The 12,964-nt window shown below is 45.7% G+C and overlaps 1 protein-coding gene across 2 annotated transcripts in view; it reads left to right on the forward strand.

Moving 5' to 3' along the window:
• The window catches only part of GRIK3 (glutamate ionotropic receptor kainate type subunit 3), a 301,429-nt gene that overhangs the window by 228,021 nt on the left and 60,444 nt on the right, over positions 1-12,964 (forward strand). For both annotated transcript variants that reach the window (XM_081961775.1, XM_081961776.1), the window contains exon 9: positions 11,320-11,433. In XM_081961775.1, coding sequence (XP_081817901.1) covers positions 11,320-11,433 — 114 coding nt within the window. The remainder of the gene's footprint in view (positions 1-11,319; positions 11,434-12,964) is intronic.

Below are 12,964 nucleotides of genomic sequence, written 5' to 3' on the forward strand. Positions count from 1 at the left end.
GCTGGCTATAATTACGCTCAGGCTTGGACAAGGTGCGGGAGTAGAACGCTATGGGGGCCTCTGAGCCGTCAGGATATACATGGCTCAGCACTGCGCCAACTCCAAATGGAGAGGCGTCGCAAGCTAGCTGCAGGGGCCACTTCTCGTCGTATTGCGCTAGCACTGGTGGAGCTGTCAGAGCCTTTTTGACAGCCGCGAGCGCCTGCGCCTCGCGGCTGGTCCAGAGCCATGGTGCTGAAGTGTCTAAAAGTCGGTGGAGGGGCTCTGCTAACGACGCTTTGTGTGGAATGAACGACGAATAAAAATTGAGGAGGCCTAGGAAAGCCTGCAACTCAACCTTATTGGTTGGGGTTGGTGCGGAAAGGATTGCCTCCACTTTTTTTGGTGATGGGTGGATTCCATCTTTATTTATTAGGAATCCCAGGAATTCTACGGCAGGGACTCCCAATTTACACTTTGATGCCTTAAGATGGAGGCCTGCAGCCCGGAATTTTTGGAGGACCGCACGTAGGGATTTTATTAACGTGGGGGCGTCTTTGGCTGCGATGAGCACATCATCGAAATAGGGTGTGACCCCAGGAATGCCATGGAGCAACCGCTCCATCAATCCCTGGAATATTCCTGGGGCCACACTGACGCCGAATTGCAGCCTACGACATTTAAAAGCCCCGCGGTGGGTGACTATTGTCTGTGCCAGTGCTGTGGCTTCATCAACAGGTAGCTGTTGATAGGCCTGGGCTAGATCCAATTTTGCGAATATCTTACCTCGTCCTAATGTGTGTAGTACGTGCTGGACTACCGGTACTGGGTGGGGATGTGCTTGGAGGGCTTTATTAATTGTTGTTTTAAAATCTGCGCATATTCTTACAGAACCGTCAGATTTTAGGGGAACAACAATTGGAGTTTCCCAAGGGGAAAAATCAACTGGTTGTAGAACTCCTTGTTCCAGGAGTTTGTCAATTTCCGCGTCTACTTTCGCCTTTAAGGCGAATGGTAGACGTCTGGCCTTAAGCCTGATGGGAGCTATTGAAGGGTCGAGGTTTAAAGATATTGGGGAGCCCTTGTAGCAGCCTAATGATGGTGAAAAAACATCTTTGAATTCCGCAATTAGTGAGGTGAAATTGTTAGTAGGTAAGGAAGAGTATTGCGTTGCATGGATGCCAGTTATTGACAAACCCAGAGCACTGAACCAATCGAGCCCCAATAAAGAGGCCAGGGGATCCTGTACCACTAATAATGGTAGGTGGCCTGTGAAGGAGCCATAAGTAACTAGTAGCTTAGCGCAGCCTAGGAGCTTGATGGAGTTTCCCTGGTAGTCTTTCAGGCGGCAGTTTGCAGGGCTGAGTTGCTTTACTTTGTAGTGGGGTAGAATAGATGATAATGTTTGCCAAGAAATAATTGAGCGAGCTGAGCCTGTATCTAGCTCCATAGAGCAAGGCCGGCCTTCGAGGAAGATAGTCAGGTGCATCTTACCGCGACCTCCTGCAGATGCGGATGCTGAGTCGACAACCCATTCGGGGTTGTATTCTTGGATGTCTCCCAGGGATAGAGAATTTAGGCGGCGATTTGGTGGGGCAGGTGCAGAAAAACGGTAGGCAGCATTTTGATTTTGTGGCCGGTTGTCAGGAGCGGATGAGCGGCATATTGCTGCTAAGTGTCCTTTTTTCCCGCATTTCCGGCAAATAGCTGCCCTAAATCGGCAGGTTGAGCGTGCGTGCTTGCCGCCGCAGCTCATGCAGGCGCGACTGTCTCTAAAATTTAATGATTGCAGACGATCTATTGCTAAGTCAATTTCTGATTGTATAGAGGAGGCTAGTTGTTGATGATTTACTTGAGGCGATGGAAACTGTTGTCCCGTTGGCAACGGCTGTGGCAACCGTCTACGGTCAGGGGTTGACTGTTCGGCCATCTCCGCTGCGCGAGCCTCATCAACGGCAATTTTCAAAGTGAGGTCTGACCGGGATAGAATTCGGCGATGTAATTTAACGTCTTTCAGACCATAAATAAATTGTTCCAACAGGGCTTCGTCCAAATCAGCAAATTCACAAGGAATAGCAGCCGCACGGAGCGCAGCCACGTAGTGGCTTATGGATTGCCCCTCTCCTTGAATGCAGTGGCGAAAATCTTGTCGCCTTGCAAAACGTGAAGGTGCCGGTTCATAATGTGTTTTTAATTTTGCCATTAATGTTTCCCAAGGCACCGTGTGTACAGGGGTGGGAGCTGAGAGAGCTCTGGCAGTTGCGAACATTTCTGGTCCACAGTAGTTTAAAAATATGCCTCTTTTCCTCTCCAGGGAAAGGCTTGTTAAGTCGTGTGCCAGGAGGAAACATTCAAACCTTTCCACAAACGCCTCCCAGGTTTCTGCCTCCACACGAAATGGGGCGAACATCGATGAAGTTGTCATTGTAACTTGTTTTGCTGGGTTGGATCCGCCCGTCCTCGTCGCCAGTATTAAGTATCAGTAATAACTGACAGACAACCAGTAACAGTAACTGATTTATTCAACTTAGTAACTGAACTGAACTGAAAGCCGGTTGACAGCTATTTATATTCTCCAGCTGTCAAGCCGGTAGCCAATAGGGGCTTGATGCTCGTGCCGCCCTGGAACCTGTTTAAAACGACCAATCCTGGGCGCGCGTGGACAGGCCTCCTCTAGCGCCACCTGCTGGTGGACGCTCCGAGAATACAACAGAAACAATTGGTCCACTAATGGGAGAAGATAGCAAGAAGGCGACACATAGCAGGGAAAAAACAGAACTGTTTAATTCCATCTTTGCTTCTGTCTTAACACAAAAGGAAAAAAGAGCCCAACCTGTCAAAAGTAGCACTTTGGGAGACACAATAGGAATGCAGATCAAAATAGGCAAGGAACTGATAAGAGAATACCATCTGATTTGCAGGAGTTGAAATCTCTGGGACCAAATGGTTTACATCCAAGTGTACTGAAGAACCTGGCAGATGTGATCTCGGAACCAATGAATGAAATATTTCAGAGCTCCTGGAGCACAGAGGACTATAAAAGATCTGATGTGCTTTCAATCTTCAGAAAGGGTAAAAAATGTTGAAGCTACAGGAACCTTGGGGGCGAGTGATTATGCAATATTGGAATTCAACTTTATGCAAGCACAAGCAATAGAACAAAGTCAAACTAGAGTCTTGGACTTTAAGAGAGCTAATTTCAGTAAACTTAGAGAGAGCTTGGGAAGGATTCCATGGATGAGAATCCTCAAGGGGAGAACAACTCAAGAAGCTTGGTAAAGTTTGAAAAGTGAGATAAAGTACTTTTACTAGATATGAATTGAAAGCAGCGAAAAGGAAAGCAAGATCTGAGCCAAAAAGGCACGAATAAGTACATATCAAATGATTACCCAGCCCCTCCCTCCAATTAACCCAGCCCAGTGTCCAATCTGCAACTCCCTAAGGTGTCATGTGAGGTGCATCTTCAAAAGGCCTCATCAGGTTTGTGTGTGAGACGGTTGGCCGTGATCAAGACCAAACATCAGCATGCACAGAAGATAGTGAGAACAAAACTCCCTTCTAACTCTTCCAGTACCACACAATTCCCTTCCCAAATATCATGCCCCCACCCTCCCCGTTTCTATGGCAGCCGATAGCAAGCAAGCGAAGCAGAGGGTGACAAAGTGGAAAGAGGGGCACAAAACTAAGGCAGAATATCAGCAAATAGCCCAAGCCTACAAAGAGGAACTGAGAAAAGCTAAGGCTCACAACAAACAAAGGCTTGCGACAAAAGTAAAAAATAAAAAATCTTCCAACATGTTAAAAGCAAGAAAAAAGTCAAGGAAACAATTGGTCCATTGCTGGGAGAAAGTGGCAGGAAGGTAACAAGCAACAGGGAGAAAGAAGAACTACTTAACTAGTTTTTTGCATCTGTCTTTACACGAGGGGAAAAAACAGTCCAACCTATCAAAAATAGTGCCACAAAAAACAGATTAGTAACCCAAGTTAAAATAGGGAAGAAAATGATAAGTGAGCACCTGTCTACCGTAGACGAATTCAAATCAACAGGATCAGATGGATTACACCCCAAGGTTCTGAAGGAACTGATAGATGTGATCTGAGAACCACTGAACTATACCTTTCAAAGATCCTGGAGCACCAGGGAACTGCCAGAGGTCTGGAAAAGAGCTGATGTAGTTCCCATATTCAAAAAGGGGGGGGGGGGGGAATAGATTCAAAAAACTACAGACCTATCAGCCTGACCTGTATATCAGGGAAGATTCTGGAAAAGATAATCAAGCAACAAATCAGAAAACAACTAGAAGCAAACAAAGTAAAAACCAAAAGCCAACATGGGTTTGTCAAAAACAGATCATGCCAGACTAATCTTATTGCATTCTTTGACAAAGTGACAAAACTAGTGGACCAGAGGAATGATGTTGATATAATTTACTTGGACTTCAGTAAGGCATTTGACAAAGTAGACCATAACCTACTACTTGATAAAATAGAAAAATGTGGGTTAGACAGCATCAGCACCAGATGGATTTGTAATTGGTTGACCAATCACACTCAATGTGTAGTCCTCAATGGAACTGCATCTACATGGAGGGAGGTATGCAGTGGGGTACCCCAGGAATTTGTTTTAGGCCCAGTACACTTCAACATCTTCATCAATGGACTTCCGGTTCCGGCTGCGGATGGCGACTGGCATGCTTTGCTCGCCCCCGCGCTCCTGGTGGGCTCCCCTTTGATCGGGGGGGGGGGCACAGGAAGTCTTGGAGGGGCTCCTGCCGAAGGGGCAGTGTAGCGGGGGATCCCCTGTGTCAGCAGCGGCTGGGGGGGGGCTCCCCGCATCACCCTAGGCACCGGGAGGCAAATGGGGAGGCGCTTCTGTTGCGTCTTCGCATGGAGGCAGCTGGACGAAAATGAAGATTTGAAGGACTCAGCTACAATGTGGTGAGATGGGGATCTCTCCAGTTCCCTTTTATGATTGAAAGAAAAACAAAAGGACTGTCAGCTTCCTAGAAAAAAAACCTTTCAATTTGCCCCTGGGAAGGGAGGGAGGGGGATTTCCCCCCCCCTTGGACAAGCGGATTTAAACTGTTTTGCAATCTGCCCCCAGAGAAGGAGGAGGGGGGGAGCCTTGGAATGAAGTCACGCTCATAAAAAACAGCAGATTTATTTTACTGCAATTGTGGAAATGAGGTGATGATCTGTTTCTTTCTGAAAACTTTGAAAACTTTTGGCTTGTTGTCTTCTGATCCCGGAGCTGGCAGGGCAAGATGGCACACTTCCGTTGTCTTTATGTACTTTGAAATTTGACTCCACCCACAGAAACTGCTGGCATTTTGTCTTTGTCTCCGTGACACTCAGAGATATTTCTTGTTACACTCTACCCTGGACTTGGAACAAAGGATTTTATTGTCTTATTGCCTGGAACTAAAAGGTCCTCATTTGCCTGGACTCCCTGCCTCGCGATCTCTCTTGGCTATCCACCTTTCCAATTGTTTTCTCTCTGCATTGATACAGTAATCTCTGAGCTTTGCTCATTACAATGCCATCTAAAAGACCACCACCGGGGAAACCGGGTTTTGATGGCTCCGCCCCAGCATCATCAACGTCCAGCCCCAGTGGACAACAGACGCTAACAGCTTTGTTCCAGCCTAAGCCCCCTGAGGTGGACTTTCAACAGATGTTTCAACAATTCTTAAAGGGGCAGGAGGACTTAAAAAATCAACTGAAGGAAATGAACGAGCAGCTCAGAGAGAATCAAGATCGAACGAATCAAAATTCACAGAGACTGGAACTTTTGGAGGAGGGGACAGCTGAGATGAGGGTGGAGGTGAAGGGGGTCCAGAGAGGAAACCAAGAACTTGAGAACCAGCAGATAAAAATGGAATTTGAAAGAATGTCTTTTTTTCTTAGATTTCAAAATGTAATTGAGGCTGATGATGAAGACCTGAGGGATATTATGACAAATTTATTGGCTGAATATATTAAAAAAGACAGACAACAGATGGGGTGGGACATGGACCTGGTCTATAGAGTAAACTCAGTATATGCTAGAACACACAATGTTCCAAGGGAGGTTCACATTACATTTCTTAGAAAGACTACAAGAGATGAGATTCTGAGTGCACAAAGGGGGCAAGCATTAAAATACAAGGATAGAGAAATAGCCATCCTGAAGCAAATCCCTAAGAAAGTTAGAGATAAAAGAAAAAAAAATATTTGCTTCTAGTGAAGAAATTATACCAGAAAGGGGTGTGGTTCAGATGGCTCATGCCAGAAGGTATGCTAATTTTCTGGGAGGACACGAGAGTTAGAACTAATACAACTATGGAGGCGGAGGCCTTCATGGAAAAAAACAAAATCCTCCTAGATAAACCTGATGACATTACACCGGATATACAGGACACGGGAGGTGCCGGAGCTCTGCTGGAGGGGGGCGAAGAGGCAACATCGAGAAAACTCAGATCACAAAAATGAACTAGAAAATCTGTTGGATATAAAATGATTGAAATTGTTTGAAGATAAAAGTTTATATGCTGACAAAATATCACTAAGTAGTAACAACTTAATGTATTAATAAATGAAAGTTATAAGAATTGGGGGGAGGGCCATTTCCTACATAATGTAACTCTCAAAATTTGTAACCTCACCCACTATCCCTTTCCCTGATTATTTTCTTTAAAAAACCAATAAAATTTTGTTTTAAAAAAAACATCTTCATCAATGATTTGGATGAGGGAATAATTGGGGAACTCATCAAATTTGCAGAAAATATCAATCTAGCAAGAATAGCCAATACTCCGGAAGATAGGTTTAAGATACAGAAGGATCTTGACAGACTTGAACACTTGGATGCTATCTAACAAAATGAAATTCAGTGGTGAAAAAAGTAAGGTTCTACATCTAGGCAACAAAAATGAAATGCACAGGTACAGTGATGGCGAACCTTTTTTGGCTCGTGTGCCACAAGTGGGGGGAGCGCAGGGGGGTCGAGTGCGGGCGTGCTGCACCCATAATGCAACGTGCGACCCCCCCCAGTGCACATGCGCGCACAACGCGCGACCCCCCCCCCCATTTTTACATGGGTTTTTTGCCCTCCCCAGGCTCCAGGGGCTTTATAGGAGCCTGGGGAGGGCGAAAATAGCCTCCCCCGACCCCCCGGAGGCCCTCCGGAGGCTCCAGGGACTGTCCGGAAGCTTCCCTGAAGCCTTCGGAGTGCTTAAAACCACCCTCTGAGCAAACCGGAAGTGACTTCCGGGTTTTCTCGGAGGGTCGTTTTAAGTGCTCCGAAGGCATCAGGGAAGCCTCGGACGGTCCCTGAAGCCTTCGGAACGCTTAAAACGACCCTCCGAGCAACCCGGAAGTCACTTTCTGTTTGCTCGGAGGGTGGTTTTAAGCGTTCCGAAGGCTTCATGGACAGTCCCTGAAGCCTCCGGCGGGGGGAGGCTCTTTTCGCCCTCCCCAGGCTCCTATAAAGCCTCTGGAGCCTGGGGAAGGCGAAAAATAGCTTTTAAAAAGGTGAACTCAGCTGGCCAGCGCGCGCATGCGTGCTGACCAGCTGACAGGGCAGTGCCTCACGTGCCCGGACAAATGGCTCTGCGTGCCACTTGTGGCACGCGTGCCATAGGTTCGCCATCACGGGTATAGGTGGTATCTTGTGCACAATAGCAGTAACTGCGAGAGAGATCTTGGAGTCCTAGAGGACAACCATTTAAATAGGAGCCAACCATGTGCAGTAGCTGCCAAAAAAGCCAACACAGTTCTAGGCTACGTAAACAGAGAGATAGAATCAAGATTGTTAGTCTTGTTAGTGAAGTGTTAATACCACTTTATAATGCCTTGGTAAGGCCACACTCGGAATACTGCATTCAGTTTTGGTCACCACAATATAGAAAAGATGTGGAGACTCTAGAAAGAGTGCAGAGAAGAGCAACAAAGACGATTAGGGGACTGGAGGTTAAAATATATAAAGAATGCCTGCTGGAATTGGATATTTCTAGTCTTATGAAAAGAAGGACTAGGGGTGACACGATAGCAGTGTTGCAATATCTCGGGGGCTGCCACAAAGAAGCAAATTAACAGATTAACAGAGTTGGAAGGGGCTCAAGCTATTCTCCAAAGCACCTGAGGGTAGAACTGGAGGCAATGGGTGGAAACTAATCAAGGAGAAAAGCAACTTAGAACTGAGGAGAAATTTTCTGACAGTTAGAACAATTAATCAGTGGAACAACTTGCCTCCAGAAGTTGTGAATGCTGCAACACTGGAACTTTTAAAGAAGAGATTAGATAACCATTTGTCTGAAGAGGTGTAGGGTTTCCTGCTTAAGCAGGGGTTGGACTAGAAAACCTCCAAGGGCCCTTCCAACTCTGTTATTCTATTCTAAAAGATCCAGGAAACTCTAAACTAAACTAGTCTGGATTTTTTGGGGAAAAGATAACCAAGCAGTGTAAACAAGAGATTACTGGAAGCCAGCTGAAACAGGAACAGCACTAGAACTAGTACTAGCACTTACACACCACTTCACAGTGATTTACAACCCTCTCTAAGTGGTTTACAGAGTCAGCCTATTTCCCCCAACTCTCAGGGTCTTCATTTTACTGACCTTGGAAGGATGGAAGGCTGAGTCAACCTTGAGCCGCTCAGAATCGAACTCCTGGAGTGAGCAGTGAGTTAGCCCAGCAGTTCTGCATTCTAACCACTGTGCCATCATGGCTCTTAAGGCTGGAGCTCTGGTGTTCTTCTAATGGGTTTCTTAGAAAGAGATCATGTCAGACAAACCTTATTGCCTTTTTTGATAAAGTAGCTAAATTAGTGGCTTAGTGAACTGCTGTGAATATAATGTCAGTAAGTTATTTGACAAAGAAGACACAGCTACTTTTTGGTGAGACAGAACAATGTGGAATAGGCAATACCAACACCAGATGGATTTGTAGAACTCAGCATATAGTCCTCAAAGGAACTATATTTACATAGAACAAAACAGACAGTGGGGTACCTCAAGGTGCAGTCTTTGGTGTGATGTTCCCTAATATCTTCATAAATGATCTAGATGAGGGGTTAGAAGGGTAACTGATCAAATTTGCAAGTGACACCAAGCTGGGGGAAAGTGCCAACATTTCCCCCCAGATCAACTCAAGATTCAGAAGCATCTTGACATTCTTGAGCTTTGGGCACCCTCTAACAAGATGCCATTTAGTGGTGAGAAAAATAAAATCTTTAGTAATTTAGGAAAACACAAACACATAGTGTAGAGTATGCGGTAGCTGTCTTAACAGTGAGAGGGACCACACTTAAATATGAGCTAGCAATATGCTGCTGTTACTGCCATAAAAGCAGTGCTGAAATTCTTTTTTTTTTTACTACCGGTTCTGTGAATGTGGCTTGGTGGGTGTGGCAAGGGAAGGATACTGAAAAATCCCCAATCACTCCCCACTCCTGGGGGAAGGATATTGCAAAATCTCCATTCCCTCCCCACTCTGGGGCCAGCCAGAGGTGGTATTTGCCGGTTTGCCAAACTACTCAAAATTTCCGCTACCGGTTCTCCAGAACCTGCTGAATTTCACCCCTGCATAAAAGCCAATGCAGCCTTCTAAGCTGTATCAATAGAGGGATAGCATCAAGACAACGAAAAGTGATAGTGCCATTTTACACTACAGTGGTGAGACCACACTTGAAATATTTCATCCAGTTCTGGTCACCACAATACCAAACAAATGTTGAGGGCCTAAAAAGAATGAAGAACGAAGAAAAGAGCAACAAAGATAAGGGACCTAGAGGCTAAACCATACAATGAGTGGCTAAGGAAACTAGGTATTTAGCCTAATGAAGAGAAGGCTTAGGGGAGACATGATAGATCTTCCAGTACTTAGATACAGATTAACAGAATTGGAAGGGACCTTGTAGGTCATCTAGTCCAACCCCCTACCCAAGCAGGAGACCCTACACCATTTCTGACAAATGGCAGTCCAGTCTCTTCTTGAAAGCCTCCAGTGATGAAGCTCCCACAATTTCTGAAGGCAACTTCTGTTCCATTGGTTGATTGTTCTCACTGTCAGACAGCTCCTCCTTATTTCCAGGTTGAAGCTCTCCTTGATCACTGGAAGGACTGTTACAGGAAAGAGGGCATTGATTTATTCTCCATAGCGCTTGAGGATAGGATAAGAAGTAATTTATTTATTTATTTATTTATTGAATTTATAGACCGCCCGCTCTCCCCAAAGGGACTCGGGTAATGGGTGGAAGCTTGTCAAAGAGAGATTCAACCTGGAAATAAAGAGGAATTTCATAACAGAATGACATAGTGGGTGCCCCATCGCTGGTGGTTTTCTAGAAGAGGTTGGACAACCATTTTTCCAGGATGGTATAAGGACTTCTGCCTTGGGTGGGGATTGGACTAGAAGAGATCCAAACCCTAGGATGCTGTGATTCCTGATTGCTTTCTTTCTTGCTTCCTTTCCTGGAGCATTACGCAAGGAAGCCTCTCCCTGCATGCCTCTTATTAGTGTGGCTGCTACGTCTGCATCCATAGTGCCAATGGAGAAAGAAATGGAGAGATGGAGCTGGTTCTTCCCTTGAAGGGCAGCAGTGCTGTCATGAGGGCTGAGGAGCTGACCTGGCCACTAGCCAGGACTGGTGTGGGGAGGTTCAATGTCCTATTGGCCCAGCCTGCTATAAGTTGTTATAGACTAGAGCCCGTGGACACACTTACCTCCCCAATTGCTGCTGGTCTTGACCCAAGTTGGAGGGAGAATGGAGGAAAGGAGTCAAAGAGAGAACAGAAAAAAAATATGAGCAAAACAAAGTGCTGGAGAGGAAAGTTGGAGAGTGGAGTTACAAGGAGCAGAGCAGTTGTCATTCCTGGTTGGAAGGAGGGAAGGGAAGTCCCAGAAAGTCTAGATCCTTGCATAAAACCAAGATGGGAGATGCTGTTGTTGGTGAAACTGTAGTATCTGTGGAAGGACAGGAATCCCCGAGAGCTCTTCCCCTGGTTAAAGTAGAAACAGGTGGTTTGGTGGAGCAGATCCAAGAAAGATGACAAGCTGGTTTCCGGTCTTTCTGTTCTTGATAAAAAAGGTATCCATCTTTTACTTCTCCTTCTCATCTACCCTAGTCAAAGTGTTACAGACAAACTATTTGCCTTCAACTGAAGGAAGTACCATCTGAACAAACATGGGTGAGCTCTCCCTTTGCTTTCTTCCAACTTTACTGGTGTCAACATTTGAGGACTTTTCCTGGGCCTTCATTTAGGGCCTTCAAACTATCTGACCACCTTTCTTTGCCAGTGGGGTTTTTTCAGGACTGAAAGCTCTAGTTTGGTTTCACTCTTTGCCTTTGTTCCCATCCAGGTTGGAGTGTGGAGCCCCTCGGATGGGCTGAACATCACTGAAATTGCCCAGAGGCAGGGGCCCAACGTGACGGATTCCCTGACCAATCGGTCTTTGGTGGTCACCACAGTTCTGGTAGGTTACTTGGGAATTCAGTGTAATCCTTCTGTTTTCCTCGACTGTTTCAGATCTGAGATAAATATAGTCCTCAAAAAAAAAAAAAAAAAAAAAAACCCTGACTTGTTCTTGGTAACCCGGCAGGAAGGGATTCTGTAAACTCTTGCCTGCCCAAGAATTTCTCTTCATGAGTTAACAGAGATTATTTATTTATTTATTTATTTATTTGATTTGATTTGATTTGATTTCTAGACCGCCCCCTCTCCCCGAAGGGACTCGAAGGGATTGATAGGTTGGCAATGGCCTGATGGGATTGTTGTCCTGGGACTTCAGGTTCCTTATTGAGGCCACCCATCCAGGAGTGACTCAGGATTTCTATGAACCCATCTCAGTTGGTACCTCCCCCCCCCCCCCCCCCAGTCATTGAGGTTCATTGTGACTGGAAGTGGTGGTGCTCCGAGGAGCTTTCTGTAATCCAGCTGCCGTAGCCGGTCATTCTGTGGCCACTTGGTGACTGCTAGCTACTCTGAACCTCTGCACGATGGGAGATCAATTGAAACGGTTTGTTCCAAGCAGCCCTGGGTCAAGATGATTTCCTAAATAGGTCTGAAGAAACTAATGGGCTGGGCAGGTAATATTATTCTTCTGTGCATGTTCTTCCCTTTTATTTCCCAGGGGGCTACATGCAATGAAGAGGATGGGGATAGAATAGATGAGGGCCTTTTTTGAAGCCCACCAGAAATCCTTCTCTGTGGCTGTGGGGGCACAAAGAAGAGCTTTTTTCTTTTCTTCTCCCGCATGGCCTGGAAGAGGCCTGCAATCTTTTTATTTACTTGATTTATTTATTTGGTTTGTCAAGCAAGTATGAGAAAACAAGTATAAGTATGAATATAACATATAAACATATAAGTGTAAGCAGGTGTACATATATACATAAGAAATGAGTACAAATAGATGCGGATAGTAGGACAGGAACAGCTGGTGCGCTTATGCACGCCCCCTTACAGACCTCTTAGGAATGGGGTGACGTCCACAGTAGACAGTTTAAGGTTAAAGTTTTGGGGGTTTGAGGAAGTAACAACGAAGTCAGGTAGAGCATTCCAGGCATTGACCACTCTGTTGCTGAAGTCGTATTTTCTGCAATCGAGTTTGGAGCAGTTTACTTTGACTTTGTATCTATTGTTTGCCCATGTATTATTGCAGTTGAAGCTGAAGTAGTCGTTGACAGGTAGGACGTAGTAAGATCTTCTTTGGGAACATTTCAGTAGTTGTAGGGACTGTCCCAAATGTTCCATTCAAGGGTGTGGTGACTGAGAAAGTGGTGGCCTTGACATCCCAGGTCTGGATCCATTCCAGTCTCTTCCTTCCCAATCCTTTGTGGGTTAGCCAAAAGAGAGTCAGAGGTTGATGGTTATGATCTGGTCTGTTGCTGTTTTGTGCCTGATCTCTGACTGGCTCAGAAAGGCTCCTTGTACCATTGTCACTTTGAGTTTGGAAAAGCAAGCCTGCGTGGCAGGGGGTCCAAAAGGCATGGCCCAGAGGCAATGTC

Source organism: Natrix helvetica (assembly GCF_964273705.1).
Source record: "Natrix helvetica genome assembly, chromosome: 9".
Lineage (NCBI taxonomy): Eukaryota > Metazoa > Chordata > Lepidosauria > Squamata > Natricidae > Natrix > Natrix helvetica.